The sequence below is a fragment of the Hetaerina americana genome, unplaced genomic scaffold, assembly GCF_022747635.1.
Source record: "Hetaerina americana unplaced genomic scaffold, ioHetAmer1.1.p SCAF_12, whole genome shotgun sequence".
NCBI classification, from domain to species: Eukaryota; Metazoa; Arthropoda; class Insecta; order Odonata; family Calopterygidae; genus Hetaerina; species Hetaerina americana.
In genome coordinates, this window is record NW_027286292.1 from 30,701,625 (window position 1) to 30,727,736 (window position 26,112).

The following is a 26,112-nucleotide window of genomic DNA, read 5'->3' on the forward strand; positions in this document are numbered from 1 at the left end:
TAGCCCCAGTGGAACAAAAATGCAATAGAAAAATCACTCGCTGGGGAATTAAATATCTGTAGAAACTACTTTCACTAACCTTGGAACTTCCTTAAGCCATTTTATTTTTCTTTAATGTTTAATTAACACTACTATGAATATTTACATCAATTTTACAAGCAAAACAATAGAATAACAAAATCTTAGCCTTCAATTTTGACAACTTTTAAGAAATAAGGAGGTTTGGGTTGAAAAGATTGCAATCATCAAAAGTGCTTATGTAGCTCCTTTAATTTGACTTTTATGCTGGTTTATGGTGAAAATCAATTTTGGCCGTAAAAAAGCACTATCTTGTATTAAAGCTTTTTCTCTTGAGGAAATGTTTCAATCAAGTTATGCACTCAACTGGTAAGATTGGTAGGATAATGTCATTTTATCATCCAATTATTTTATTATTAAATGTCACATTTTGCAAGTAAATCTTATTACGCTTCTGTGTGAGATAAATATACATCAATGTGAAACTTCATGGGCTACAAAAGTTAATGCAGTAGGTAATTATAAGTACAGTGGAAGTCTGATAAACTGAGTATGGCTGATAACGAACATCTTGAGATTATGAGTAATGCCTACACTACACGTCTTTGCCCTATAATTTACATACAACATGTACTGATAATAACGGGGCCTAAGAATGACAACCACAGTGGTCGCTTGATATTATGAGTGATTCAACATTTTTGTGAATGTGGAAATCATAAGCTTGCATCTTTATAATATGGCCGATCACATCTATTTTGAACTATCTCAGGCTCCCTGTTTGTGATTTTCTGGTTAAATGTGCTTTTCATGGATCATCTGTTTTCTGCTGGAACAGCATTTCAGTCAGCCTGTGGCACCATCACGTCTCAAAAATGAATTCCAATTCAAATTCTGGATGCCACAGATTCTGCCCTTTTCACTGTTGTCAGGAGAGATGAACAGCAAAAAAAAGTGTGTAATACTAGCTACAAAAGCAGCAAAAGTAATGGAAATGAAACAACCGTTCCATAATTATTTTTTGCCAAAACACCTGCAGGGTGATGTGCCACCAAAAGGTGGATTGAGGCGATGTTAGAAAAAAGATGTATGATCCACCTCTGAATTTCATTTATATTTTCATTAGAAGGCAATTGACAACAGGATGGATGCAACAATTTATTAAACATCCATCGAATCAAATCTTTGTTTATTGTTGGTCAGCAGTTTATGTTCAAGAAAAACCTAGGCTCTTCACCAAAGGGCATTAACTAAAAAATATCAAGCAATGGCCTGGATCTTAGCAACTGATAGGTTTCAGGCACTTTAATTGCTGGTATGAACCCACTAGTCTGTAGTCGGTTTAAAAAAATTTAGCATCTATTTTTTACTAACATCAAAAAAGTAGATGTTAGATTATTCTGCCTTAGAAATATGACTACAAATATGACATGAAATCCAGTGGCCCATAAGAAATATCTAAATTAGTGTATTTAAGATTAGAATTTACAAAATTAAAATTTTTAAGGAATAAGCATTAATAGATTACATTATCAAACCATTCTAAGAAGTTATACATGAACTCAGCCCCCAAGGATGAGTTATATTCATGATATCAAACTATGGTAGCCATCAAGACTTAGAGCGCCAAAACTTATAAATATTATTACAATACAGAAATGAATAGGTCTGAACATCCTGCCAAGCTAAAAATGTAAATACATTATTATCAATAGTACACTGGTTATATTCTTGCACCTATGATGTAAAATATCCACACTTATGGCCTTATTACCCCGAAAAGTCAGTAATAGGAAATAGCTCATTAGGGATTATTAAATCACTGACAGCAATTACATATGGATTGCTGGCTCTGGTTATGTTAAGCTTCCACTGCACTTATAATAGTTCATAAAACAAGCATAATCAAAACTAGCAAAGTAACTCCAGAAAATTAATATGAGATCTCCTGCGAGGCATAAAGTGGTGTTAAAAAACAAATATATTTTCCAAGATTAATTTTCTGAAATAAGCTTAATTGTGTATCACAATCACAAAGAAACAACAGAACTAGTCAAATGACCTGGTACATCAATTTTAGAAGTTTAATTTTGATTGCCAAGAGTTTTTCCATGTTTAACATTAACAAAATTGCACATTAAAAATCATGATGCTAAATCTTTACACTCACAACTGAATCTTTAACTAGAGCCCTCTTTGGTAAATGAATAAAACGATTCACCATGAGCAATGTATTGATGCTAAATTATAATAATAATATTTCTTTTCAATGACAATGGATTCATTTGAAATGGTTAAGCCATTCATTAATATGTCCAAATATCAATAATGTCATATGAGACAGGAAAATTACTGATGATGAATGACATAAGATACCAAATGACATGTAATATATATAAAACTAAGTGATCGTGTTCAAATGAGCAATGTATTATAGGAATATGAGTAATATCAGAGGAACACCCTCAAAACCAATGATTACCTTTACTGAGTATGCCAAGGAAAGTGTAACAGCAAGAGGAAGACCTTCAGGAACAGCAACCACTAAAACAGTCACACCAATAATCAAGTGACGAACCAGTTCATTGGCATAGGAATTTTTCCAACTGTTTTGTTCCAAAACAAAAGTTTTTACACAAAATTGTATAACCAAAATCACTACAGTCAATACAGCAATTGTGGAACCTGAAAAAAGAAATAAGAGTTAGCTCACTAGGCAAAAGCTCAATGTTGCTTTAGAAAAAATATAGGTAATTTTATAAATTATTTCAGTAGCAAGAAGTAGAGTACCTACTCCAGTAGCCCAGTATGAGAAGTAGAGAACTACTGCACATTATTAAAAAATGTAAACTATAATAGTACACATCAAAGCCTCTATTAACTACACTTAATGCATAGGCAGTAGAACCACTTTTTTGTCAAAATATTGCACCAATATTTTTGGGGTCTATTATTAATGTGGGTAAAACATTATAATGGCTGTGCATTAATCTTTTTTTCAATGTGTGCACTACATATTTATGACTTCCTGATAGTTTCCAAATATGTTTAATTCTCTATATGTGCATTTAGAATGCGTTTTTAACCTATGCAGAATATATGTCCACTTTGATTTGTTATCACACTGAATTACATTTTAAAAATATATCTTTGATGGCATGCATCTAGTGGAAGTAATGTGAACTGATTGGATCAGGAATTTGAAAATGGCAGTATAGAATATACAACACCCACTGGTGGCAGAAATTTCAACTGTTCACTTGTAACAGCTGAATGCTTTGGAATGGTGCAAAAATGGGAGGAGAAGACAAAGCACAAGTGACATATTTCATACGAAGTAATAATCTCTCAGGGTAAGTGTTGATAGAATTTAGTTCACAACACAAAGAAGTTTTGAAATGAAATTGAGACATATTTTGAAAATAGCATGAAAATTATTTTTGAAAGCCGGTCAAGGAGGTTGGGTCATGACTGCATGAGTCAATGCATCACTTTAGTTAATGTACTAATGACAAGTGATATAAAATAATCTAATGACCATTCATACACAGTTCATAAACAGGTATGTTTGAGGTTGTGTGAATGAGGTTCTTATTAATTTCTGGAACATACTCTCAAACTTATTTTGAACTAGTTTAGAGGCACCAACTCTTGAAACTATGCAATTTTTGGTATCCTTTACCAAAAAATCAATTTTTGTCATTGAAACATAGGCAGGAAGGGGCTCTTATGTTAACATTATTATAAAATTCGTAATGACGCGCATAATACCTGTTTTTCATAAGAACGACATATTTCTACCACATTAACCATGATTCTTCTGGTGGCGGTCCCCCTCTGCCACAAGACCATGTACAATATCTTGCACTCTATATGTCAATTTCTAATAAAACTAACATGGGAAGACCCCAATAAAAAGAGATGTTTCAGGCGTGATATGGTGGAATATCATGATTAATTAAAAATAGCAATTTTCCACAAAAATAAGTGGTTGTTAACTATTTTTGTGGAAAATTGCTATTTTTAATAAATGGGAAGACCCTGTTTTATAATTAACATTTCATAGAGAGCACTTAAAAGACTACAAATACAGAAAGTTTTATGAAAATGGCAAGTTTGATATATCAATACAAACTCTTTAAGCTGCGGGAATATTCATATATTTTTTAAGAATAAAAATTATATAAGATTTCACCCATGTCGCATTCACTAACACATTCCTATTGAACTAGATCCAATACACTTCAGGCGTGAACAATAGTTAACCATACCCATTAAAATAATCGACACTGTGATATATGAGGGCTTGAGACATATGTAAATGAATTCCAGGACTCATACAGCTACAAACAGGGAATATCTTTCACCTAAGATAATGAACTTAAGGATTTCCCACTGTCAAAATCATATGGATAATGGTTAAGCTTAAGGCTCTCTCTTATATCCATGTCTGTGAGAGCTTGCACTTCACTTGTTACTAATATACACCCTAAAATGGGGAATAAACATAAAGTCAAAAATTATATTGCACGTACTGGAACTTAAAAGTTTTTGCTGCAGCATTAACAAACCAATGCACGAAACTTGAAGAGTCAACACATCATGCATGTGGGTGCACAAATTGTAGTGACCATCCAGGAGATGAAAGTTTCAAATACAATAAATAAACAAATATAAAAAAATGTCTGCATATAGATTAGCCAGTTTTAAGTGCCTCTCTTGTTTGATGCATTAAATTCATGTCTGTATCTTCACCATATTCCAGTTTAATACACCAAAGATGTATATCCGACAGGCAGAAGTTTAAGCAGTGATCTTTTGATTATATTGACTGGAAAACATTTTTTTTAATACAGTCATGCATAATTTCGTAAATATGTATTTTCTTGTTTTTGGGGCATTACCCAATGTAATCTGAAGCCCCTAAGTACATAGTGCAATATAGTGGTTGAGTTTACAGGAATCAGGTATGGGTATTGGGCCAAGTAACATTTCAGCTATCAAGCACTATAAGAAAGAGAAAGGCAAAGTTAAACATTGAAAATTGAGGGCAAAAACTAGAGCAGGTGGAACAGTATACATTACTAAGAAGTATTTTCGATCAAAATGGTCCAAGTAGTAGAGACTTTAGGACAAGATTTCCACTAGGCAAAGAAACTTTCACAAGGAGAGAATTGATAACATGGATGTTGAGTAAGGATGTTAAGAAAAGGCCCGTAAAAACTTTAATATGGAGTGTAGTGATGTAAGGTGTGGAAACTAGGTCATGGAAGCAGGACGATAGGGATTGGAGGCTTTTGAAATGCGGGCGTGCAGAAGTATTGAGAAGGTGAAGTGGACAGAAAGGAAAACAAATGAGGAGGTAATGGAAATAGTAGGGGAGGAGATGTGATCATTAAGAGAAATCTATTTATTTATTTATTTCAATATACCCTACAAGCCACTGCTTGGGTGTGTGGCAAGGGGTGAATACAGACCAGAATAATTTTATCCAAACATTACCCTACCGCGGTTGAACGATGCTATTATGATCCCCTATCGTTCGTGAAAAAAATGACATCTTAAATCCATCTGTTCCACAATTAATCACTCTAATTTTACTAACATGATCTCTCCTACTTTAGTACCATAGGGGTAATAATACATTTTCAACATCACTGCTAAAGAGACCTCCTTTCAATTTATGAAAGAGCTTCAATTTGTAATTTAACCTTTGCTCTGTGAGTGATTCCTAGCCTAGCTGCTCTGATATTTTGGGTACACTACTAAGTTTATCATAACAACGTTTTACAAATGTAGCTCATTTACGCTGCACGTGATCCAATTCCGCAATCAATCCTAATTAATCCCATTTTTTGTTGGCCTATCCACATAATCCCTGTATGTGTTTCACTCAACAGAGGCAATGAGTGAAGGTAATGACTAGGTTTTTAATTGAGTCAAAACATTTCATTTTGGTGTTCCCAATGCAGTAGGCATTCGGGTGGACATTGATCTTTTCCAAAAATTTATGACTACGGCTTCTTTAAGTTTAATTCTAATTGCCAAGTGTCAAACCTGTGTTGTATAGCAGTAAGGTCATCTGACAAAGCTGTGTGTCCTCAGGATCACAGATATCATGGTAAACCACTGCACCGTTGACAAATAAACGTATCTTACCAGTGACTACGGAGTCAATGTTATTAATGTTAGGCAGGAATAAAAGAGGTCTGATAACACTTCCCTGGGGAACACCTGACGTAACTTCCACAGTATTTGAACTAACTCCATCTATCATTACTCTTTGAACCTGACCATTCATAAAGTCTTTAATCCAACCCCGGATATTTTAACCTATGCCATATGCTTCTAACTTTGCGAGTAGTTTACTATAAGGTACTTTGTCGAAGGCTTTCTTAAAATCTAGAAAAACCGTGTCCACTGGAACATTGCTCCCTCCTAAAATAAGAATATCATAAAAAAAAGCACGAGTTGTGTCTCGCAGGATCTCTCCTTTCGGAAACCATGCTGATTTTTCATTAATAACTCCTGACTATCGAGGTGTCCCATGATCAAACTAGAAACTATATATTTCATAGCCTTGCATGAAATGGATGTGAGGGAAACATCTGTAATTGCTTGGTTCCTCCTTATCCCTGTTTTCAAACATGGCTGTTACATTAATCGTTTTCTAATCTTGGGGAACCTTGTGATCTACCAGTGCATTCTTAAATATTATTTCTAGATATGCCACAATTTCTGAAGATAGAGCCTTTAATATACAAGCGGGTATTTCATTGAGCCCGGAGGATTTATTAGGCTTAATATTTTTCAGCAAACATTTATTCCTTTGTATGAGATTGCAATTTTGGGCATCGGTTGACCCAATTTGTTGGATTTGGTAAGCTATCGGTGGTATTCTGTGAGATATTAGTGAAGATGTTTTGAAAGAAGGAATTTAATAAGTTAGCCTTTTCCCAACTGCTGGTTACTCTTTTGCCTTCATCATTTTTGAGGGAGTTATCTGTCGTCTTACACGCATTTCCCTGAACTTCTCTGACGTATGACTAAAATACTTTTGGATTCTCTTTCAAATTTTCTGCTAACCTTTTCCTTTTAAATTCAGTTAATACTTTCCTAAATTCATTCTTGGCATTCACCCTGGATATCTTATAATCATAAGTGATCTCATTCTTTTTGTTGCTAGAGATATCGTCCCTAATATTTTTCATCTTGGCGCGACATAGCCCTTGTCATCGTAATGCCTTTCTAACATCTACAGTGTACCATTTGGATTCCGTGTTATCTTTTATGGGAATGAACTTGTTGACTGCTGAACACATGATCTCAAAGAAGTGATTCCTCAGTATTTCAGTGATTTCTGAAAACTAGCAAATTGATTCTCTAGCATGTACTTCAGGCCATTGTTGTCCCCTTCTTTAAACGAGTAAATTTTCCTTTCAGTCTTCTTATTTTGGACTACATGTAGTGAAACCTTAGTATTTACTGCCCTATGTTCACTAATTCCTTTTATAATTTCTATATTTAAGACTTTTCCAGGAATATTCATTGCTAACAAATCAAGAATATCATTGCCCCTAGATGGTGAAGTGACAAGGTGATTCAATGAGTTCAACATAAAAGAATTCAATAGTGATTCATGTCTTTACTACCCGTTTTAAAACTGTATGTGCTCAAGTCAATAGATGGACATTGAACTCTCCACCGATTATAACATCATGAGTTGGGATAAAAAACCTATGATTTGCTGACCTTTGTATTGAATTGTCTCTGTTCAATGGCAGTCCGTATAATGCACATACATAAATTCTTTTGGATTGAGGACTTTAAATTGAGAAACGAACGCTTTCCAAACCATTACCCGGAATTACCTCAGCCCTGCAGATGCAAGAATTTTTAACTTCAACAAAGACACTACCCCCGATTTTATTTGTTCTCTCATTTCTGTAGAGTTGTACACTAGTTGTACGCTAGCTGTAACAAGCTATTAGTTTGCACACACGAATAATAAACGACTGTTATGCATTTTACTCTGTAAAAGAAAAATATATTAATGCAATAAAATATAAAACATTTAACACTACACCTACAGAACAGCCAGTGGTCGGTCACAGACACAACACAATTGGAACAACGGTAAAGGGCAGGGGGTTGGGGAAGATTCAAGCCAGAGCACCTAAACATACGTCCGTTCACATCAACAGCCAAGAACAGACTGAGGAGACAGGCAAAATGGATGCAGAGCACATTAATTCACAGTAGGATTTCGAATACTGTGACATAGGGGAAAATGGTAGGCAAATGAGGAAAGGATAAGAATATGATAGGGATGTTGGACTGAAAGAAAGGGAAGTAGGAAATTTATAGAGTTGAAGAGGGGTTTATTATAAAGTGGAGTGTAGGGTTCTGTTTTGTAAAAAGAAACAAGAGAATTATTTCATAGTTATGTCCATCCTAAACCTACCTAACCAGTTGATTACCTAAAGTAAAGATAAAAAAGATGTTTAATATAAAAAAATAAAAATATCGGAATTCTTACCTGCGTAACCTATTTGAATGGCTAGTTTTGTCAGTTTGGCTTGCAAAACTGATTTCTCTTTTTTGTGGCTCTCATGGTGACTTGCACCACCTGAGGTTTCTGGTTCAGCACCTTTAACTCCTTGTTCAGCTGCAGGTGCTGTTACATGACTGTTGCCTGTCATTGGAGGCTCATCTTCTCCTAAAAATGAAACCATTGATGCTTGTACATATAAGTTATTGCGACGGACACATACCTACTAAAGTTTATTAGATATAAAAAGAATCAAAAGCACTGCTCTAGAAATGCCTTTAAGTCTTTTGACAAGAGTCAAGGGTGTTAATTGGAAACGTTAAGCAGATTGCAATATAAGCAATATGCTCAGACTAAAAATATATTATTTGTTCAATAGTTTCTGCTTTTAAAGCTTGTTTATTCAGCCATAGTGATTTTAAGCAAAAATTCTCTCACCTGTATAGAGTTCAGTTCCTTGGGTCAAATGGTTGTTTTTATTTTTTGAGTAAATAATGACAGTTTTATTATTTAACTAGTGGAATTTTGAATTATTTGATCATCAAAAATGTAATAGTAACCAATATTAGCTTCCATATTCTTAGTTAATTATGAAGTTTAGATTAATGATTTATTAATTTAACTACACTATTTATTAATAAATAAGCATATAACTTCCAAATTAACTCTGTGAATTTATTTAAAAATTAAATATATAAATTACAAACTGTATGCATATGAATATGTGTGTGTAAAACACACACACATATACATATATATATGTGTATATATATATATATATATATATATATATATATATATATATATATATATATATATATATATATATATATATATATATATATATATATGCTTTCATAGACGTAACACGGAAGTGCCGAATAGTACAATACACAGTAACACATAATATAGAAACACAAAAAAAGAGAACACTCACACGTATTTTCTTGATATTTCGACGGAAACAATCCGTCTTCCTCTGACGATATAGAAGTAATGATTCATTACTTCTATATCTTCAGAGGAAGACGGATTGTTTCCGTCAAAATATCAAGAAAATACGTGTGAGTGTTCTCTTTTTTTGTGTTTCTATATTATGTGTTACTGTGTATTGTACTATATATATATATATATATATATGTAATGTTATATATATATATATATGTAATGTTATATATATATATATATATATGTAATGTTATATATATATATATATATATATGTAATGTTATATATATATATATATATATATATATATATATATATATATATATATATATATATATATATATATATAATGTTATATATATCTCTTTCAAAGCCTTGGCATCTTAACTGTCCCTAGTGTTTTTATTTATAATTCGATAATTTTTGTAAAAAAGAACATGCATCTATTCCCATCAAATAATGGCACACACGCCTATGGGACTAGGACAAGAAATCATCTGTGTGTAGTGACTGCTAGCATGACAATGATGTCCAAGGGACCTCGTTCTCTGTGCATCAAAATATTCAACAGGCTTCCCATTAGTTTAAAAAATGAGATATCACTCTCTATTTTTAAAAATAAGTTATATATGTACTTAAATGAAAAATGTTTTTACAGTGTGAACGACTACTTCAATTCTGGGTAATTCTAATTTTATATTGTGTAAATCCTTAACTATATGTGTAGGTGTAATTTTATTTTATTTTCTTTTCCCTGGCTAGTAATCCAGTTACTGTACTTCTTGACATACCCTATACGATTACATAATTGTATGATATTTTGTACCATACTATGTACTTGTCAATTGGGGAAATAAAATTATTATTATATTATTATATATATATATATAATGTATATATATATATATATATATATATATATATATATATATATATATATATATATATATATATATATATATATATATATATATATATATATATATAGATATAGAAACACATATATGTATGTGTGAGTGTATATATATGAATGCATATATATATATATAAATAAATATATGTATGTATGTGTGTGTATATATATATATATATATATATATATATATATATATATATATATATATATATATATATATATATATAAAATGGGCTGACACAATATAACACAAATAGAATAGAATAGCAACATTTAAAATGACACTCACATGGTAAATTGTTCGAGCTTTCGGCCCTCTCAGAGGCCTTCTTCAAGTAAGACTGAAAATATGCTGTTGCTGAGGAGAGGGGAAAGAGGTATGGGTGGGGAGGGGAGGTGTGGAGGGAATGCTGGGAGGGAAATTAAAGATGGCGGTTAAGGGTGGGAATTTTGAAAGAACAGAAAGCTAACATGTAGGCGGATTCATGAGTTCTCACCTCTATATTGGTGGCTGAATCAGGTAGGGATTCTATGATGCTGAGAGCAAAACACTGGTCGAATGAAAGGTTGTGGGAATTGGCGTGTGAAGGGATAGGAAGAGAAGAGAGTGAGGCAGAATTGCAGGAGTACCGGTGATTTTCATTCGAATGTATAAGGGGGTAATGCATTCGCCTATGTAAAAGGAAGTGCAATGTTTGCATGATAAAAGATAAATAATGTTTTTTGAGAGGCAATTAGTGTGGGAACGAGGTGAGGGGGCAATGAGGGGATGTAGGGAGAGGGGAGTAGGCATAATAAGAAGACAGGTTTTACATCGGGGGCGGTTGCAAGTTGGGGAAATATTAGGAAATTTGTCACTGGAGGGCGCCAAAGGGTTGGTGGATCTCAGAAGGTGTTTGAGATTGGCGGGTCGTCTGAATGCGATAGGTGGGCATTGGGGTAGTAAGGATGAGGTCGCGTCATTCTTAGGTGGGGAAGGAGGAATCCAGCAGATCACGAATGTATTTTTACATTCGTGATCTGCTGGATTCCGCCTTCCTCACCTCTACGGTGTTCGTCCTTTACGTGTGTTCCTATCCCTTTTCCTTATATCTGTTTCTATATAAATGAGTATTTGTTCGCCGTTTGGCAGGATTTCGTGTTTGAATGTATATATACATGTATATGTATATGTATATATATATATATATATATATATATTTATATATATATATAATGGGCTGACACAATATAACACAAATAGAAAAGAATAGACACATTTAAAAGAACACTCACACGGTAAATTGTTCGAGCTTTCGGCCCTCTCAGAGGCCTTCTTCAAGAGAGACTGAAAATATGCTATTGCAGAGGAGAGGGGAAAGAGCTATGGGCGTGGAGGGGAGGTGTGGAGGGAATGCTGGGAGGGAAATTAAATTATTTATTTAATTAGTTAGGTTAGTTAGGTTATTAAATTTCCCTCCCAGCATTCCCTCCACACCTCCCCTCCACGCCCATAGCTCTTTCCCCTCTCCTCTGCAATAGCATATTTTCAGTCTCTCTTGAAGAAGGCCTCTGAGAGGGCCGAAAGCTCGAACAATTTACCGTGTGAGTGTTCTTTTAAATGTGTCTATTCTTTTCTATTTGTGTTATATTGTGTCAGCCCATTATTGTGCCGCTCGTGTGAGTTTTTCCGTACAATCGTTATATATATATATATATATATATATATATATATATATATATATATATATATATATATGAAACCATAAACACAGTAATCAACCCGAAGGTCGGTTTAGTAGGTGATGGTAGAGTTCACCCAGTACTAAGCCCGACGGTGTGTGAAATTCACACATCAGGGTAGGGGGGCCAGTTCCTTTCCCTGTGCCGATTATGGTTTCCCAGGAAGACCTGGTACCCGAAAAATCACATAGCTTGGGTGGAGCTGCAGGTGCCCAGAGTGCCTTACCCGGGAATCGAACCCGGGCCCCTCAGGTCAGCAGTCCAACGCTCTACCCACTGGACTACCGCGACCCACACATATATATACATGTGTATGTGTGTGTGTGTGTGTATATATATATATATATATATATATATATTTAGTTATAATAGAATTAACTAAACTAAGTCATTTTTATTTAGACATTTATCATACCAGTCTAATTATCAACTTTTATAAGTTTGCCGCTTTATTATATCTGCCCCTCATTGTTATGAAGACGATTTTTTAAAGTCATGAATGACTATTTATAATATAAGGTAAAAGGTATTTACATCATTTGGACTCAACAAACCTTACCAGAGCAGCAAACCATAATGATGATCTAATATCAAAAAGAGCCCTTTTTTTGAAATATTTATTCAAATTATTAAATATTTCTCCATGTATTGCAATTCCCATGATCAATAAATGCTGATCAAACATACTTTACAGAGTGGATAATATGCAGTAGCATCCACTAATTTAATTAAACTTAAAATTAATTGAGTAATTAGATTAAACCATTTTAACTGTATTACATACAATGCATTAAGATGAAAAACTCAATAGAGGACACTAACAAAGATGCAGGTTTTAAAGCGACTTTTAAATTTAAACTATACACCTTTGCCTTTTTGATCCCAATTAAAATTTTCACTAAAATGGTAGGTTGAGCAAAAGAGCAACATAAACCAAAAAACATCTATTAAATATAGAATTGTTCACAAATATTGCTTACAGTAAAATAATTTTATGCATAATTATTAGCACTATGTTTAATAGTGAAAAACATGAACTGGAGCAATGTTACTCAAGACATGTATTACACACTCAACTAAATTATTGCACAACAGTGAAATTTTGCTATTTAGGCCAAACTAGTTTATTATGTAATGCATATATTGTGCAAGAAAAAATGCTCTATACTGAAATAATTTTTATCATCATGTTTAGTTAAGAGAGATAAGCAATTGTTCAATAATTCAGGTATAGAATGTCACAAAGCAATTTGGATATTTCTTTGTCAACTTTTGATTAAATTATTACTGTTATCAATTTACTTTGCAACTGATCTAATTAGTGTCCTTTTTTAAATTCATTAATACACCTTTTTCTTGAACTAACAATACGCCAACGGGTCAACAGATACTGCCATAAGGCCAAACCATGAAGAATAATGAATAAGAAATGGTCATCACTGAGCAACATCAAACATTAGCAATGGTTGGCTATTCTGGGAAATAAAGTAGGTGTCTACTTAATCAAATAAACAAATGCCAATTGCACAGTTTAAGGGTAGTCCACGCAGTTAAAAATACCATGCAAGGGATGCAAGAGGTAACAAAAGGGGAATCACCTGTCAAGCTCTTCTTCTTCCGTTGCTTTTTAGCTTCTGCAGAGGAGAGCATGCAAAAGGAAATACATTAGTGTCACAAACTTAGATACATAAAGTAACAAAATACTTGCTTCACTTTATTTTTGGTCAAGAAATACCTGATGCAACCATATTGTTTCATCAATATAAAATCATGAATGAAATGAAATTTACAAAACATAACTAACACCCAGAGTGAAACAAGCATTTTTTTAAAAAGACATTGGGAGTCAGGGGTATATAGCAAAACTAGAACATATGATTGACATTTTTTGTTTATGATTACAAATGCTCATATCATGACAATGAAACAATGAATGATGTGTGACATATATGTGTTTGGGAACTGGTATAAAAGGGGTGCAAAACTCCAAATGTTGTAGGCAAAAAAATGCATAATTGAAAACTAAAGGGAACTTGAAAAACTGTACATATAATGTACCTCAGTTAGCAACCATGCAATGTCTCAACAATCACTAAATAAAGGGTAAAGCCAAAAATATACACATCATGCCTTAGCAATTCTAGTGGTCACTTTACCTTTCTTTTTCTGTTTCATTTCAGCTTCATGCTGATTTTGCGCTGCACCTAATAATGTTAATATTATACCAGCTTGTGAATTGACTCCTACGGCAGTTACAAGCATTTTTCCACTGCCTTCCATTACATGTGTTCCTGCGGGAAAAATACATAATGAATGCTTTGAGTAGCAAAATATTTTGTAAAATATTCAAAGGTAAAATGACATAAAAATAACTCACCAGACAAAACCATTGGATCAAATGACTCTCCCTTTTTTACATGATCTGATTCCCCAGTGAGTGATGATTCATCTACTTTAAGATCATTACTTTGGATTAACACTCCATCAGCAGGCAAAAGGTCTCCATATTTGATCTTCAATCAACAAATCAATTACATTTTGTACACCCTTGAAATTTGTATAAAATACATCATGAAATTCATACTAACCTGACAAATGTCACCAACAACAATGTCTCCGACCGCTATCTGTTTCACTTCACCACCTCGGATCACAGAAAATTTATGTTCACCTTCAATTCTACTTTGTAAACCTCTAAATTGTCTCTCCTTAGTGTAATCATTAAAGGCTGTAACAAGCACAACTACAATAACAGAGATAAGGATTGCCAGGCCTTCTATCCAGCCATGATTTCCTTCTTCATCTTCCGCTGAAAAATAAAGAATTGAAATGTTAAATTTCTTGCATGACTTGAGTGCTCCACTGGTATGTGTGCTCAGCTAATATTTTACAGACAATGCGTAACACTCAAGGAAACTTCAAAACTGAAGATTTAGAAATTTCACTGAATTATTAATGCTTGATGGCAGACAGACATCAAAATATGAATACATCTACAGGTATAATACATACAGAACAGCAAGATCTAAGCACATCCCTTAATTATTCCAGAGTACACAATACTGTTATGTTTCAGCATTTAAATGGGGATGGAGATCATTTACAGTGACTTTTTATATTATTTTATCAGGGTAAGACTTCTTTGTATAATGATCTTTGAATAATCAATTTCAATTTAACAACAGCCAAAAGTGATAAACATATAATTCTCAAGTGATGCTTCTGCCCACTCAGTGCTAAATGATTATGGTTAGTGACTTTGCTCATCTAATACTTCCTTTAGTGTCAAAAATAAACTCATGTGACTACAAAATAAATTCAACTTCATACAGTCTTAAACATTTACTATATAATACATTAACAGCATAACTGCATCAGTGACATTGAACTGCAACAGAAGTTGCAATACAAATGAAGCATATATTTATGACATAATCAAGTTCCAGGTGATCATAATAGCAAAGCACACTGACAATCAGAAATGTTTACACAAAATCAGTTGTGGTAGCAAATAAACAGATATTTACCGAATTTACTTGAAAATATAAAATGATATTTTCCATAATTTTTAAAATTACACATTTTTTTTTTCTCCATATTCCATTACTTGAAAAACCAAGAATCATTTGATATTTCTCATAATTTCTAAGTCAACACTTTTATGTCACACAGGGCATCTTACACTTCACCGGAGTCAGCAAAACATGATGAAGAAAGAAACAACTAGAGAGTCGCATGAAAGAGCAGCATCACAGAGGAAAAATCAATGAAGCTGGAAAATATTAAAACAAAATCTACTGTGTATACAATGTGGAAAGTATTTCACTTCACTTTACTAGGATGCTGCAAGTAACAGAGCGGTAAACTCATCATGTACAAGAGGAAAGCAAAACTACTGATCCAGCAGACTATCAGAATGAGAGCTTAGAAACAAACTACAGGCTGCCTCTACACAGCTCAAGATTACCTTCTTCAATTAATATGGCAACTACAATTGGTCTATACTTCAAATGCATGTGTTTATGTGGCTTCTAGAAATAGAGAATAGCCATGTTTTGAAGATAAAAATGCTTATTAGAATCTACATATTTATTTATTAATGATAATCTATTAGAGATTACTGAAGGCTTATGTCAAGGCACTGAACTTTTACCAAGCACCCAATTTTTATGCCTACATACAACTTTTCAGTGGGTTAGAACAATGTAGGATTGATGAATTATGCATTATGGTATCTTTTTACATCATCAAGTATAAATATTCAGTAACTATTCACTAATACAAATGCCTAATTTTCAGGCAAAACACTACCTACCTCCTACTCATTTATTGTATAAGGTAAAATATTAGGCAATAAAATACATAGAAAATTTTTGTAAGTTTGAGGAAGCATGTCATTTGATGTCATTTAAGAAGCATGCCATTTGATAGTGCATGGTAACCATGATAAATGTGGAGATTCCTGGAGGGTATATTGAGTACCTATACCTAGAGGGTGTATGATAAACTTCTTTCTCTTACATCATTGGTAGCCAGCCAATCACTTTTCAGTCATGTCTAAATTTACAAATTTCATTTATGCATGCATTAAGTATACTGCCATGTGATATCTTTTGAAAAACATTCTAAAACCTTGGGTTCTTGGGCAACCATCAAATTCTCTTAGTGAACAATTCATGAACATTAATGCATTCTCACTTAAAATTACAGGGAGTGTAAAAATGAGAGGTGCATTAGTTGCTTTTAGTGAATTGCAGAATAAAAAGCTACCTTTTGCAATTTTCTAGATCAATTCCTTCCAGGTGAAATAAGAAAGCAAGAAGTACTTCCTTGAGAAAGAATTCTGTACATTATAACAATTTCAAGAGAGTATGAATGATTTTATTTATTTATTGCCCTGCAAATCACCACTAGAATATGTGGCAGGGAGTGATTTCACACCGGACTACTTTTGACTCGAAATACTTTTCACTCTTAATGCAATTGGACGAATTATACTAATTCCTTATTGGCTCCGGGAAAAATGTCATCATAAAGCAATCTGTTCTATACTTCATCTCTCTATTTTTGTTGATGTGATCTATCCTACTGTAGTACGATGGGGATATTAATACAATTTCCATATCATTGCTAAGGAGACATTCTTCTGATTCATTCAAAAAATTTAATCTGTAATTCAACCTGCAATCCATGATCAATTAACAGATTAATCATCATAAAAATTTGAAAGTGGATAGATATACACATGTACACCAATGGATAAGATACCGTATTGAACTAGTTAAACTAGAGAAAACTGATGATTGTTACCGCAAAATGCTGTACAAAGAAGAGAGTAAAAGCGCAAAATGTTGGTTTGTGGATATGATGCAAATTAATGAAGAGTTTAAGTCTTTGCTTTAGTTATGATCACTCTGTGGCAAATGGCAACATGGAGTAAATCATTCCGAAATAATCCAAACCATGATGGAGAACTGATTCAGAGAAGCAGATGCCAACAGCCAAAAGAAGGCCAAAATTAAAAAAACAAATATCATACTGTTAGTACCAAATGAAAATAATATTCTGAAAGAGAATAAGCATCAAGTTATATGAAAGGGTTGGTAATTACACCCACTTATTAAGTAAAAACAGAAAGGATAAATAAATATGTGACATAAAACTGGACTGGAATAAAATATTCTAAAGCAATAAGTATGATTCACCTTAATTATTTCCCAAAAACAACTGAAACATTAATCATCTTATATTTTGTAAATACGGTACCACTTCATTTGAGACCAGTTTGTGATTTAAGAGAAAGGTCAATACAAAATTATATATTTAGCTAAGGAAGAACTAGAAGAAGAGCTTTGTACAATTACATGAAAATACTTTCCCTTGGATTATCACACTTGCAAGAAGAACACAGAAATAAAGAAAGAGGCATTTAATTTACCATTTGACCTATTGGAAGAAACAGTACACACTCCCATTCTTAATAATATGTTAGAAACTACAATAAGTCATGCAATGCCATCTCAATCACATTCCTATAATAAAACTAATACAGTAATAGTCAATTGCATGAAACCACTCACCAATTTAAAGCACTATATTCATGCACATGCTATTTTATTCAGTTGTAAATCTTGAAAGATCCATCCATATAATGAAGCAATATGCATAAAAATATGTAAACATAATTGAATAACTTTGATAGCTATAAACCAATCACATGAAACTTCCATTTTCAGAAAAGGAGAGGCAGAGTCCAAACTCTTGATACAAAACTCAAGGATAACAAAATGAAGTATTGCAACTAGTTTATATGTGCATTAAATAGCAACTGTTTTAGAAAAATTGAGATAAGCATCAACACTACAATTACAAGATGGGATATAAGTAAATGGAAAAAATACATGTGAAAAATCAAGAGCTGCTCAGTACCTAATTAGGAATTGTTTAACATGACGAAATTAAAGAAATGCAGCTACCTATACCATATTGAAATAATTTTTTTGATTATGCTCTTTTTAAAATAATAGATTTATATCCATTACATAAATGGGCCAATGAATGTCAAGTATCTGCTATTTGTTGTTCTGAAGATGACCGATTCACAACAAATATATGTGGTGGAATTTGTAAAAATAAAAACAAATCATGCTTATGTGATCATAGTGACAAGGAAAACGTTGACAGAACAGGAAAAAAATAAGAATTTCATTTGTGATTGTTTTAAATGAATACAATTTTCACCTGCAATTTGGAGTAGTTGAAAGTAACGGTCACGATACATACATTTTTATGTTGGATTGTATTCGGTGACTGCTAGGAATTTTTGGCTGTACAAAAATGTGTAGTTAGTGGATAAAGAAAGACTTTTTTGAGCAACAAAAACTAAGGCAGAAACTCATGGCTTCACATGCCTCTGTCCTAGTAATTCTAGCTGATCACACCTTTTTAGAAAATTTCTATGTGCATGTAGATGACATCTATGATAAATTCTTCCTATCATAGCACTAGTTTGTGCTCCTTTTAACACATTTGTATTTTCAATGTAAAAGTTAAACCAGGCGATAATTCAAGCATTGATATAATATGGTTCATCTAAAACCCCCACTCATTTAGTATAACATCCCCTAGTAAATAAGTAGCAATATTTATGTATACAATTGACTAAAGCCTACAAAATGTCAACCTATGGTGTCTGAATTTTGTCAAATTTTGAAAAATTATTCAATATGTCCTTTTTGAAGAAAAAGCTGATGAATTCATACTGCAGATTGCTGATGAAAACAATGAGCAATGTGTTAAAAGTACATAATCATAAAAATGAATGCACTGAGTAAAATACATTACAGAAAATATTAACAATTCATCATGCTTGAATGCTGTCAGTGCGCATTAAAAAAATCTGAAGAGATTATTTAAATTTTGGAAATCAAGCTGAAATATTTAGCTAGTCAGGGCTTATCTCATTAAACCAAATGTTAAAAAATAGTTTTATTTTTAATCTTCATTTATACAGTACTTAAATGTTTAAACTCCACACAATACTTTACAAATAAGGTTAAACTGAAACTTTGACAGAAAAGAAACTCTTATTGGGTTTTTAATAGTTTGGAAAAAAAACAAATATTAGGGTTAACCTCTACCATTGAAAAAAATTGCAGATACAAATCTTACCTTATCAATTTTTCGACAAACAGTCAAACAAAATGCAACCTAACATTCAAAGGATTAAAATCCTGGAGAGCATTCATATTTTACTTGCTCTAGTATTTATATTTTTAATTAATAAAATAATTGAGCACTATGTTATTACCTAAGATGATTATATATCATTTACAAATTGATAAAAGGTCATCTAACCCCACAGATTAGCAGCCACCCACAACAACACTTTTAATTTGTTTAATGAGTCATAAATTAAAATTTTTGAGAGGTAATCACAATTCATATTATACAGTTAATCAAAGTCATTTTCAGGAAACCACATTTAGATGCTATATAGGCAAGGTTTAGAAAAAATTAAAGTGTTCCAAGCAACATGCATATTTTACTACAATAGAACAGCATAGAGAATCTAAACGTATAGACTAATTATCACCTACATCTTTTAATACAACCTTAAGTGCGATTACTTTGTACCTCTCTTTTAAACTACATGTTTAATGACTACATTTGATGAACTTCCCTTCAAGAATGCAAGTTATTATTTTAAATAGGTATTACAATAATGTGACCACAAATGCATCAGTTGCAATTTTAGTTATTTGCACAGTGAATCAATATTATATTTATCCAATGAAAGTGAATGATCATATGTGGCAGTCTTTCTATGATATTAAAGAAATAATTTTGGGAACTTTACATAAGAAATCAGGCAACAGAGTAAAGGCATATTTAACAAAAAAACTATTTAAATACACTTTTTTTTGCACTACATATGTCTCACATTATGCAACCATCTTTGATTTGAACAAAATCAAAATTATTTGATTTGAATGATTTACTTAGAATATCTGCCTTATAACAGCAATTAATTTGAATAAAAAGAGAGACATTAGATGAATAAAAGGCATAAGTCCATGTGTTATCAGAGCTCTTCTTGAAGGATTGTTTAAGTTTGCAAAAAGAGATTAATTACAGAAAGACTGTAATTACCTTAAAAAGAAAATCAGAAATGTTCATTAAAATATTTTTACAAATTTGAAGCACACTCTTTTATAAAGTTTGTGGGATTAAATAAAGAAATTACTTCAAAATAGTTAGTTTTGGGTTGGCTACATCACACTGAAGAAATTAACTAAAATGTTTTCATTCTCTTGTAAGTGGTATGGACAAACAACACATAGTACTTTGGAATGTGAAGGCTAGCAGGTCGAACATTGAACATTGAAGCTGTTTCTTTAGTTACAACAGGAACACTACATTTTGTGAACAACACAACCAACAAATGCGAGGTAGTTACCCTTGATTTCTTCTAATTCATCTGATGATGGCATCCAAAAATAAATAAATTGCAAGTATTAATGACCATTAAAATATTACGCCATCTTTCAGGAATCATAATTTAACAATTGGGCACTACAGGGACACATATGTCTAATATAATAATCAACACATTACTTCTACAATCTACTCTCAATAGGTACGGGATGCTAAATTATAGTTAGAATCTCAATAGTTAGGAATTTACATGTGAACAGCATTAGAATAAATGAATGCATTATCACACCATTAATTTTCCACCCTTTCTACACAAGCTATAAAATAATGCTTTTGCTATTAAAAATATACTTGCCTAATTAAGAAACAAGTATGATTCTATGATAAAAATTTCAAAGCAGGAATGACAACTGTACCCCTAGTTCTGAAAGGACTTACTGTTCCATACATTAAATGATCAAAGGAAAGATTTTATAGAAATAGCTTCAGCATTTTGATATTTAAATGTGAATAAGAACCAAGTATGTAACCTTATAATGCACTCTGCTATGCATATAGTGAAGTTGTGTAGATGGAAGCACATAAGCAAGGGTCACAACAGCTTACAAACTTTTACTTCAGAAGATTATGCACATATACAGAGAACTGATTGGACAACAGGCATGAAACAGTTAATAAAAATAGTTGGCATCTATCAAAGATATTTATATCAATATTATGCATAATATAATACTCTCAGCAATAAGTAATACAAACTAGTTCAGTTCTTATGACATGTTTGTTCCAGTTCTCACTATACATTCTTGTTATATGTGGTCGGTCATAAGACAATTCTATAAAATATATAATATTTTTTGCTTACAAAACCCAGGAGCATGATTTTATTAGTATTTTAGCAGTTTAACAATCACAAATACATTTAATTTTTTCATTCCATAATTTCAAGGGATAAAAAAATTTTCATCTCCTGAACAATCCTGCTGGCACCAAAATTCTGTAGTCACGAAGCAGAGAAAAATTTTAAAATTGAATAATTTTTATTTCAATTATCAGCTTAGGCTGCACACTCCCAAGTTATGTACATTGGAAGGACTGCCATTTTACATGCTACCTAATCCAATAAGGTAAGTATACTCAACTTATTTCATGACGACCTCAGCTGTAATACCTTTTATAGCTTACTTCAAGCGACTTTCTAGTTCCCTTACAAAATTGACTTACCTAACTTTAATTAGGGCTACAATGGTACAAGAATATGGTTAATATATAATTCAAGGACCTTTTATGTGGTATAAATCCAGAATGAGCAGTTATTTTTTTAAGTATTTCTTCATCTTGTTTCCATAACATTTATTCATCTTGCATCAAACTATTGACATTGAAAGGGTCCTGAATATGGTATCTACCCAAATAGAGCTCATATCAACAAATATTTCCAAACCTTTTCAGAAAAAAGTTGATGATAAGATGATGAGGTACATTGAAGGTATACATGAATAGCCTATAACACATTCATTGTAGACGGGGCGACGAAAGTAGCAGCCACAGATTATGAAACTTAATGAGAATTACCGTAAGTTTTAATTACTTTCAAGAAAATTATTCCGTAAAGACGATTGTTTCACACTATATAATTTTGCATATATTTACTCATCTCTATCATAAATTCCATGTTCCTTAGTAACAGATTACATCATGTAATTTTGATTAGAGAAACATTTCTCCAAAACCAACACCCTTGCTTTGCGTTTTCGATACAATGTCATCCACCGTAAAACATATTATTCCACTAAAAATAATTTCAACAATTACGCTGCCCACAAAACGAAATTGTAGCCTCCAAATTTAAGGAAGAATTTGATTTTCAGTCGTCATCTGTCTTTGGAGTCTTTAATTAGCACACCCACCTATAGAGTTAAGGAAAAAACTAATCAAATCAAACTTAAATTATGGTGGAAAAATTGAAATTCATCCTATTTTTGAAAACGGTGAAACTTAATTCACAGCTTGTATATATTCAACAATCATTACAAGTGATTCAATTCACAAATTTTGGACACCATGTAGGGAGGACGTCTAATTCAAGATAAAAGTAATTATTAGTTTCAGGTATTTTCAAAATAAGGATACTGTTTCTCTCTGGGCCTATTTAACATATTAGTATTCAATGGTTAGCTTGCAATAAATCTCATCCCGACATTAAAATGGGTACAATTTCTCATTTATGCCGTTGATTTGGAAATCATCCAGCTCAAGACGTGTCCTCATATTAGCCATTGTAAAGGTGTTCTGTGGGTCTCGTTTCCTGATTTGTTTGAAATGCGCTTTTTGTGCCTTCAAGATAACAGCATTGAACAGTGCAAAGTTTCTATATCAGTCATGTATCTCTAATTTAAAAATTATTTTCTCTCTAAAATAATGAGGCTTTAATAAAGACATTTTTGTAATTAGTTTAACTAATGACATTATTAGTCACTATGGTAAATATATTGATGCCACTAATTGTGCTGTCAGAAACATAGATGCCTATCCTACAATATACAGAGAATTTTTCAAGCAATTGTACAAGTATAATCGATCATTTCATTTTAGTATATTACTATATTAACATATTCATCGAATTCAGCTAGAGAATAACTTGAAAAGGTGTTTTTTTCTATTTAAAACAATTTAAGTAACCCAAAATTACCATGATGACAAAGGCCAGAAAATAGTTATCATATGCCTATAATATTTTCTTTATAGTTGTCACTAAAATTTGTCCTCAAAATATTTTTTGTGCATAATTTCGAGATCTAGTAAAGAATAATGGTGAGAACCAGTGCTTATGGTAATTTGTGACTCATATCACAAATATTACAGTAAATTATGAGTTCAAGTACACCTAAATTATAAGGAAATCCATCTATCACCACTTATTTAATTCATGAAAATTCAATTCAGTGCTCTGGAATTGATTATATTTGCATTTGGACTCATTCAAATATGCATCATAGTTGATCCTCTTTCTTTCCAGCTTTCAAGAAATAAATACCATCCAAGACTAGACAAGTTTATGTATAAATTAATGAGAGAAAATACTGTAGATCTGTCAACACCAGAAATGAAAACTACACAAATTCAGCCATCTTTATTATACTTTGCAATGGTGCAAGTTTAAAGTGATAGGAAGTAGTAATAATTTGCAGTAGAAGCATATTCGTGAATTAAAAAAAATAATTTAACTCTCCATACTCTTATTGTGACCAACCTAAAACTCATGGGAGTCTGCAGTACCAGTGGGCATGATTGCTCAAATTGTTAGCGTAAGCATCTCTATTATGTTATTGGTATTCAAACAGATTAGGATCAAAATCCATCCCTGAATTAAAAGTAATCCTTGGTTGTCCCTAGCAGTTGGCATCAAACTAAAATTAATAGGAACATCATGCATTCTTAGTACTGTGTCAAGGAATGACAATTCTGGGACCATAATGAATACACGTATATACCTCCCCTGGCCTCCTAACTTATCTCCAATTTCTTCTAACCTATATTTTTATAATCAATCAAGAATTTCATATTATATCAAATGGGTACCATTGTAAAATAATTGTGAAAATTGTTGTGAATTACTAAGCAAATGACTTTGAAGATATGTTCCTAAGTTCAGTTTTAGTTTAAGCAATCACCATTAACACTAGCTTGCTCATTTCCTCATTTATTATTATAAATTCTACATGTTATTTAGACATAATTAGATTGATACAGAAATGACCAAAGAATATTCATTGTGAGGTATTCCTTAGTTACCCAGACAACAGGCTTTCTAGTGAATACTTTCTTCCCTCCTATATCAGTCTTTGAATACAATACATTTTACGTAAATTAACAATACAAAATAAATTTTGGTTGTATATAATAGAACAAACATTAAAATGAATGTCCACTCTAGAGCTATATATATATAGCATTAATATCATAAAATTGTAACAATATTATGCTGTACTCAAACACAAATGTAAAACTTCAGTTTATGCTTTATCACTATTAAACAATAATATCTACATTAAAAACTCTTAATAAAAAAATCAGCTTGATATAAACCATAAATGACAATATCTATTTCACATTACCTTTTCAGTATTTTAGTCTCCATAACAATTTTCATATATGCTAATGAATACACTCCAAAATTAACTACTCATGCCCAAATAAACCTAACATGCACTTATTACTAAAACCATTATGGGAATAAACATGTTTGAATAGGAGGAGTTAGCAATTGAATTCTCCGTCAGAATTGAAATTTCTGGAGTTGTTTATTACACACGCTTATGATTCCCTGCAATTTTCTTCATGCAAAAGGAATACATATTATTCTGCTGTTTACAAATGGTCAGTACTTGCATCATAGGATTGTTAATCAGATAAGTATAAATTAAGAAGCATTTATCTAGAATTCTATTGAAATTAATAAGTCATTTACCTTCTTCATGTGTGTCCAAATAAAAATGTGGAATAATAGAAAGAAAATTAGCACAAGAGAATAAAACACATTAAATTACATATATTCAAGATATGACTATTGAAAACACCAAAAGAGTACTATGTAACATATCAATACTATTCTTTGAAACATGGCATCTCAACTTGCAAATTTAATATGCATGCCTTAAAACAGTCCGACAAAATTGAATTTTTTACTACTTGTAATCGTGCCATTGGACTGTATTATTCAGGCACATAAAACAGGACGTCAGCCAAGAAGAATTTATAGAATTTCTGACGTTAATTCTATATTGAATCCACAAGGTTAACAAAAGCATTGACTGCTTCAATAATAAGGCAGTTTTTTGTAACTACCACTGAGGAGAGAAACCACCAACAGTTTTGCACTGATGGAAAATCAATAAATAAAAGTCAAGTTTATATTAACTATAGGAAAGATAAGTCTATTCTATGGTTTGCCAGGAAAACTGCACATATTAATGAGTACTGTTTAAGATTTGAATTCTACCAACTCCGATCAAAACGACAT

At 32.2% G+C, this 26,112-nt stretch overlaps 1 protein-coding gene across 9 annotated transcripts in view; it reads right to left on the reverse strand.

Annotated features, from left to right (window-relative positions):
- Positions 1 to 26,112, reverse strand: part of PMCA (plasma membrane calcium-transporting ATPase 3) — a 514,945-nt gene that overhangs the window by 62,379 nt on the left and 426,454 nt on the right. For 8 of the 9 annotated variants that reach the window (XM_071582852.1, XM_071582851.1, XM_071582849.1 and 5 more), the window contains 6 exons: positions 14,744 to 14,964; positions 14,533 to 14,668; positions 14,312 to 14,446; positions 13,754 to 13,789; positions 8,558 to 8,737; positions 2,501 to 2,703 (listed from right to left, as the gene is read on the reverse strand). In XM_071582852.1, the coding sequence (XP_071438953.1) occupies positions 2,501 to 2,703; positions 8,558 to 8,737; positions 13,754 to 13,789; positions 14,312 to 14,446; positions 14,533 to 14,668; positions 14,744 to 14,964 (911 nt within the window). The remainder of the gene's footprint in view (positions 1 to 2,500; positions 2,704 to 8,557; positions 8,738 to 13,753; positions 13,790 to 14,311; positions 14,447 to 14,532; positions 14,669 to 14,743; positions 14,965 to 26,112) is intronic. The other variant, XM_071582850.1, reaches the window with a different exon arrangement.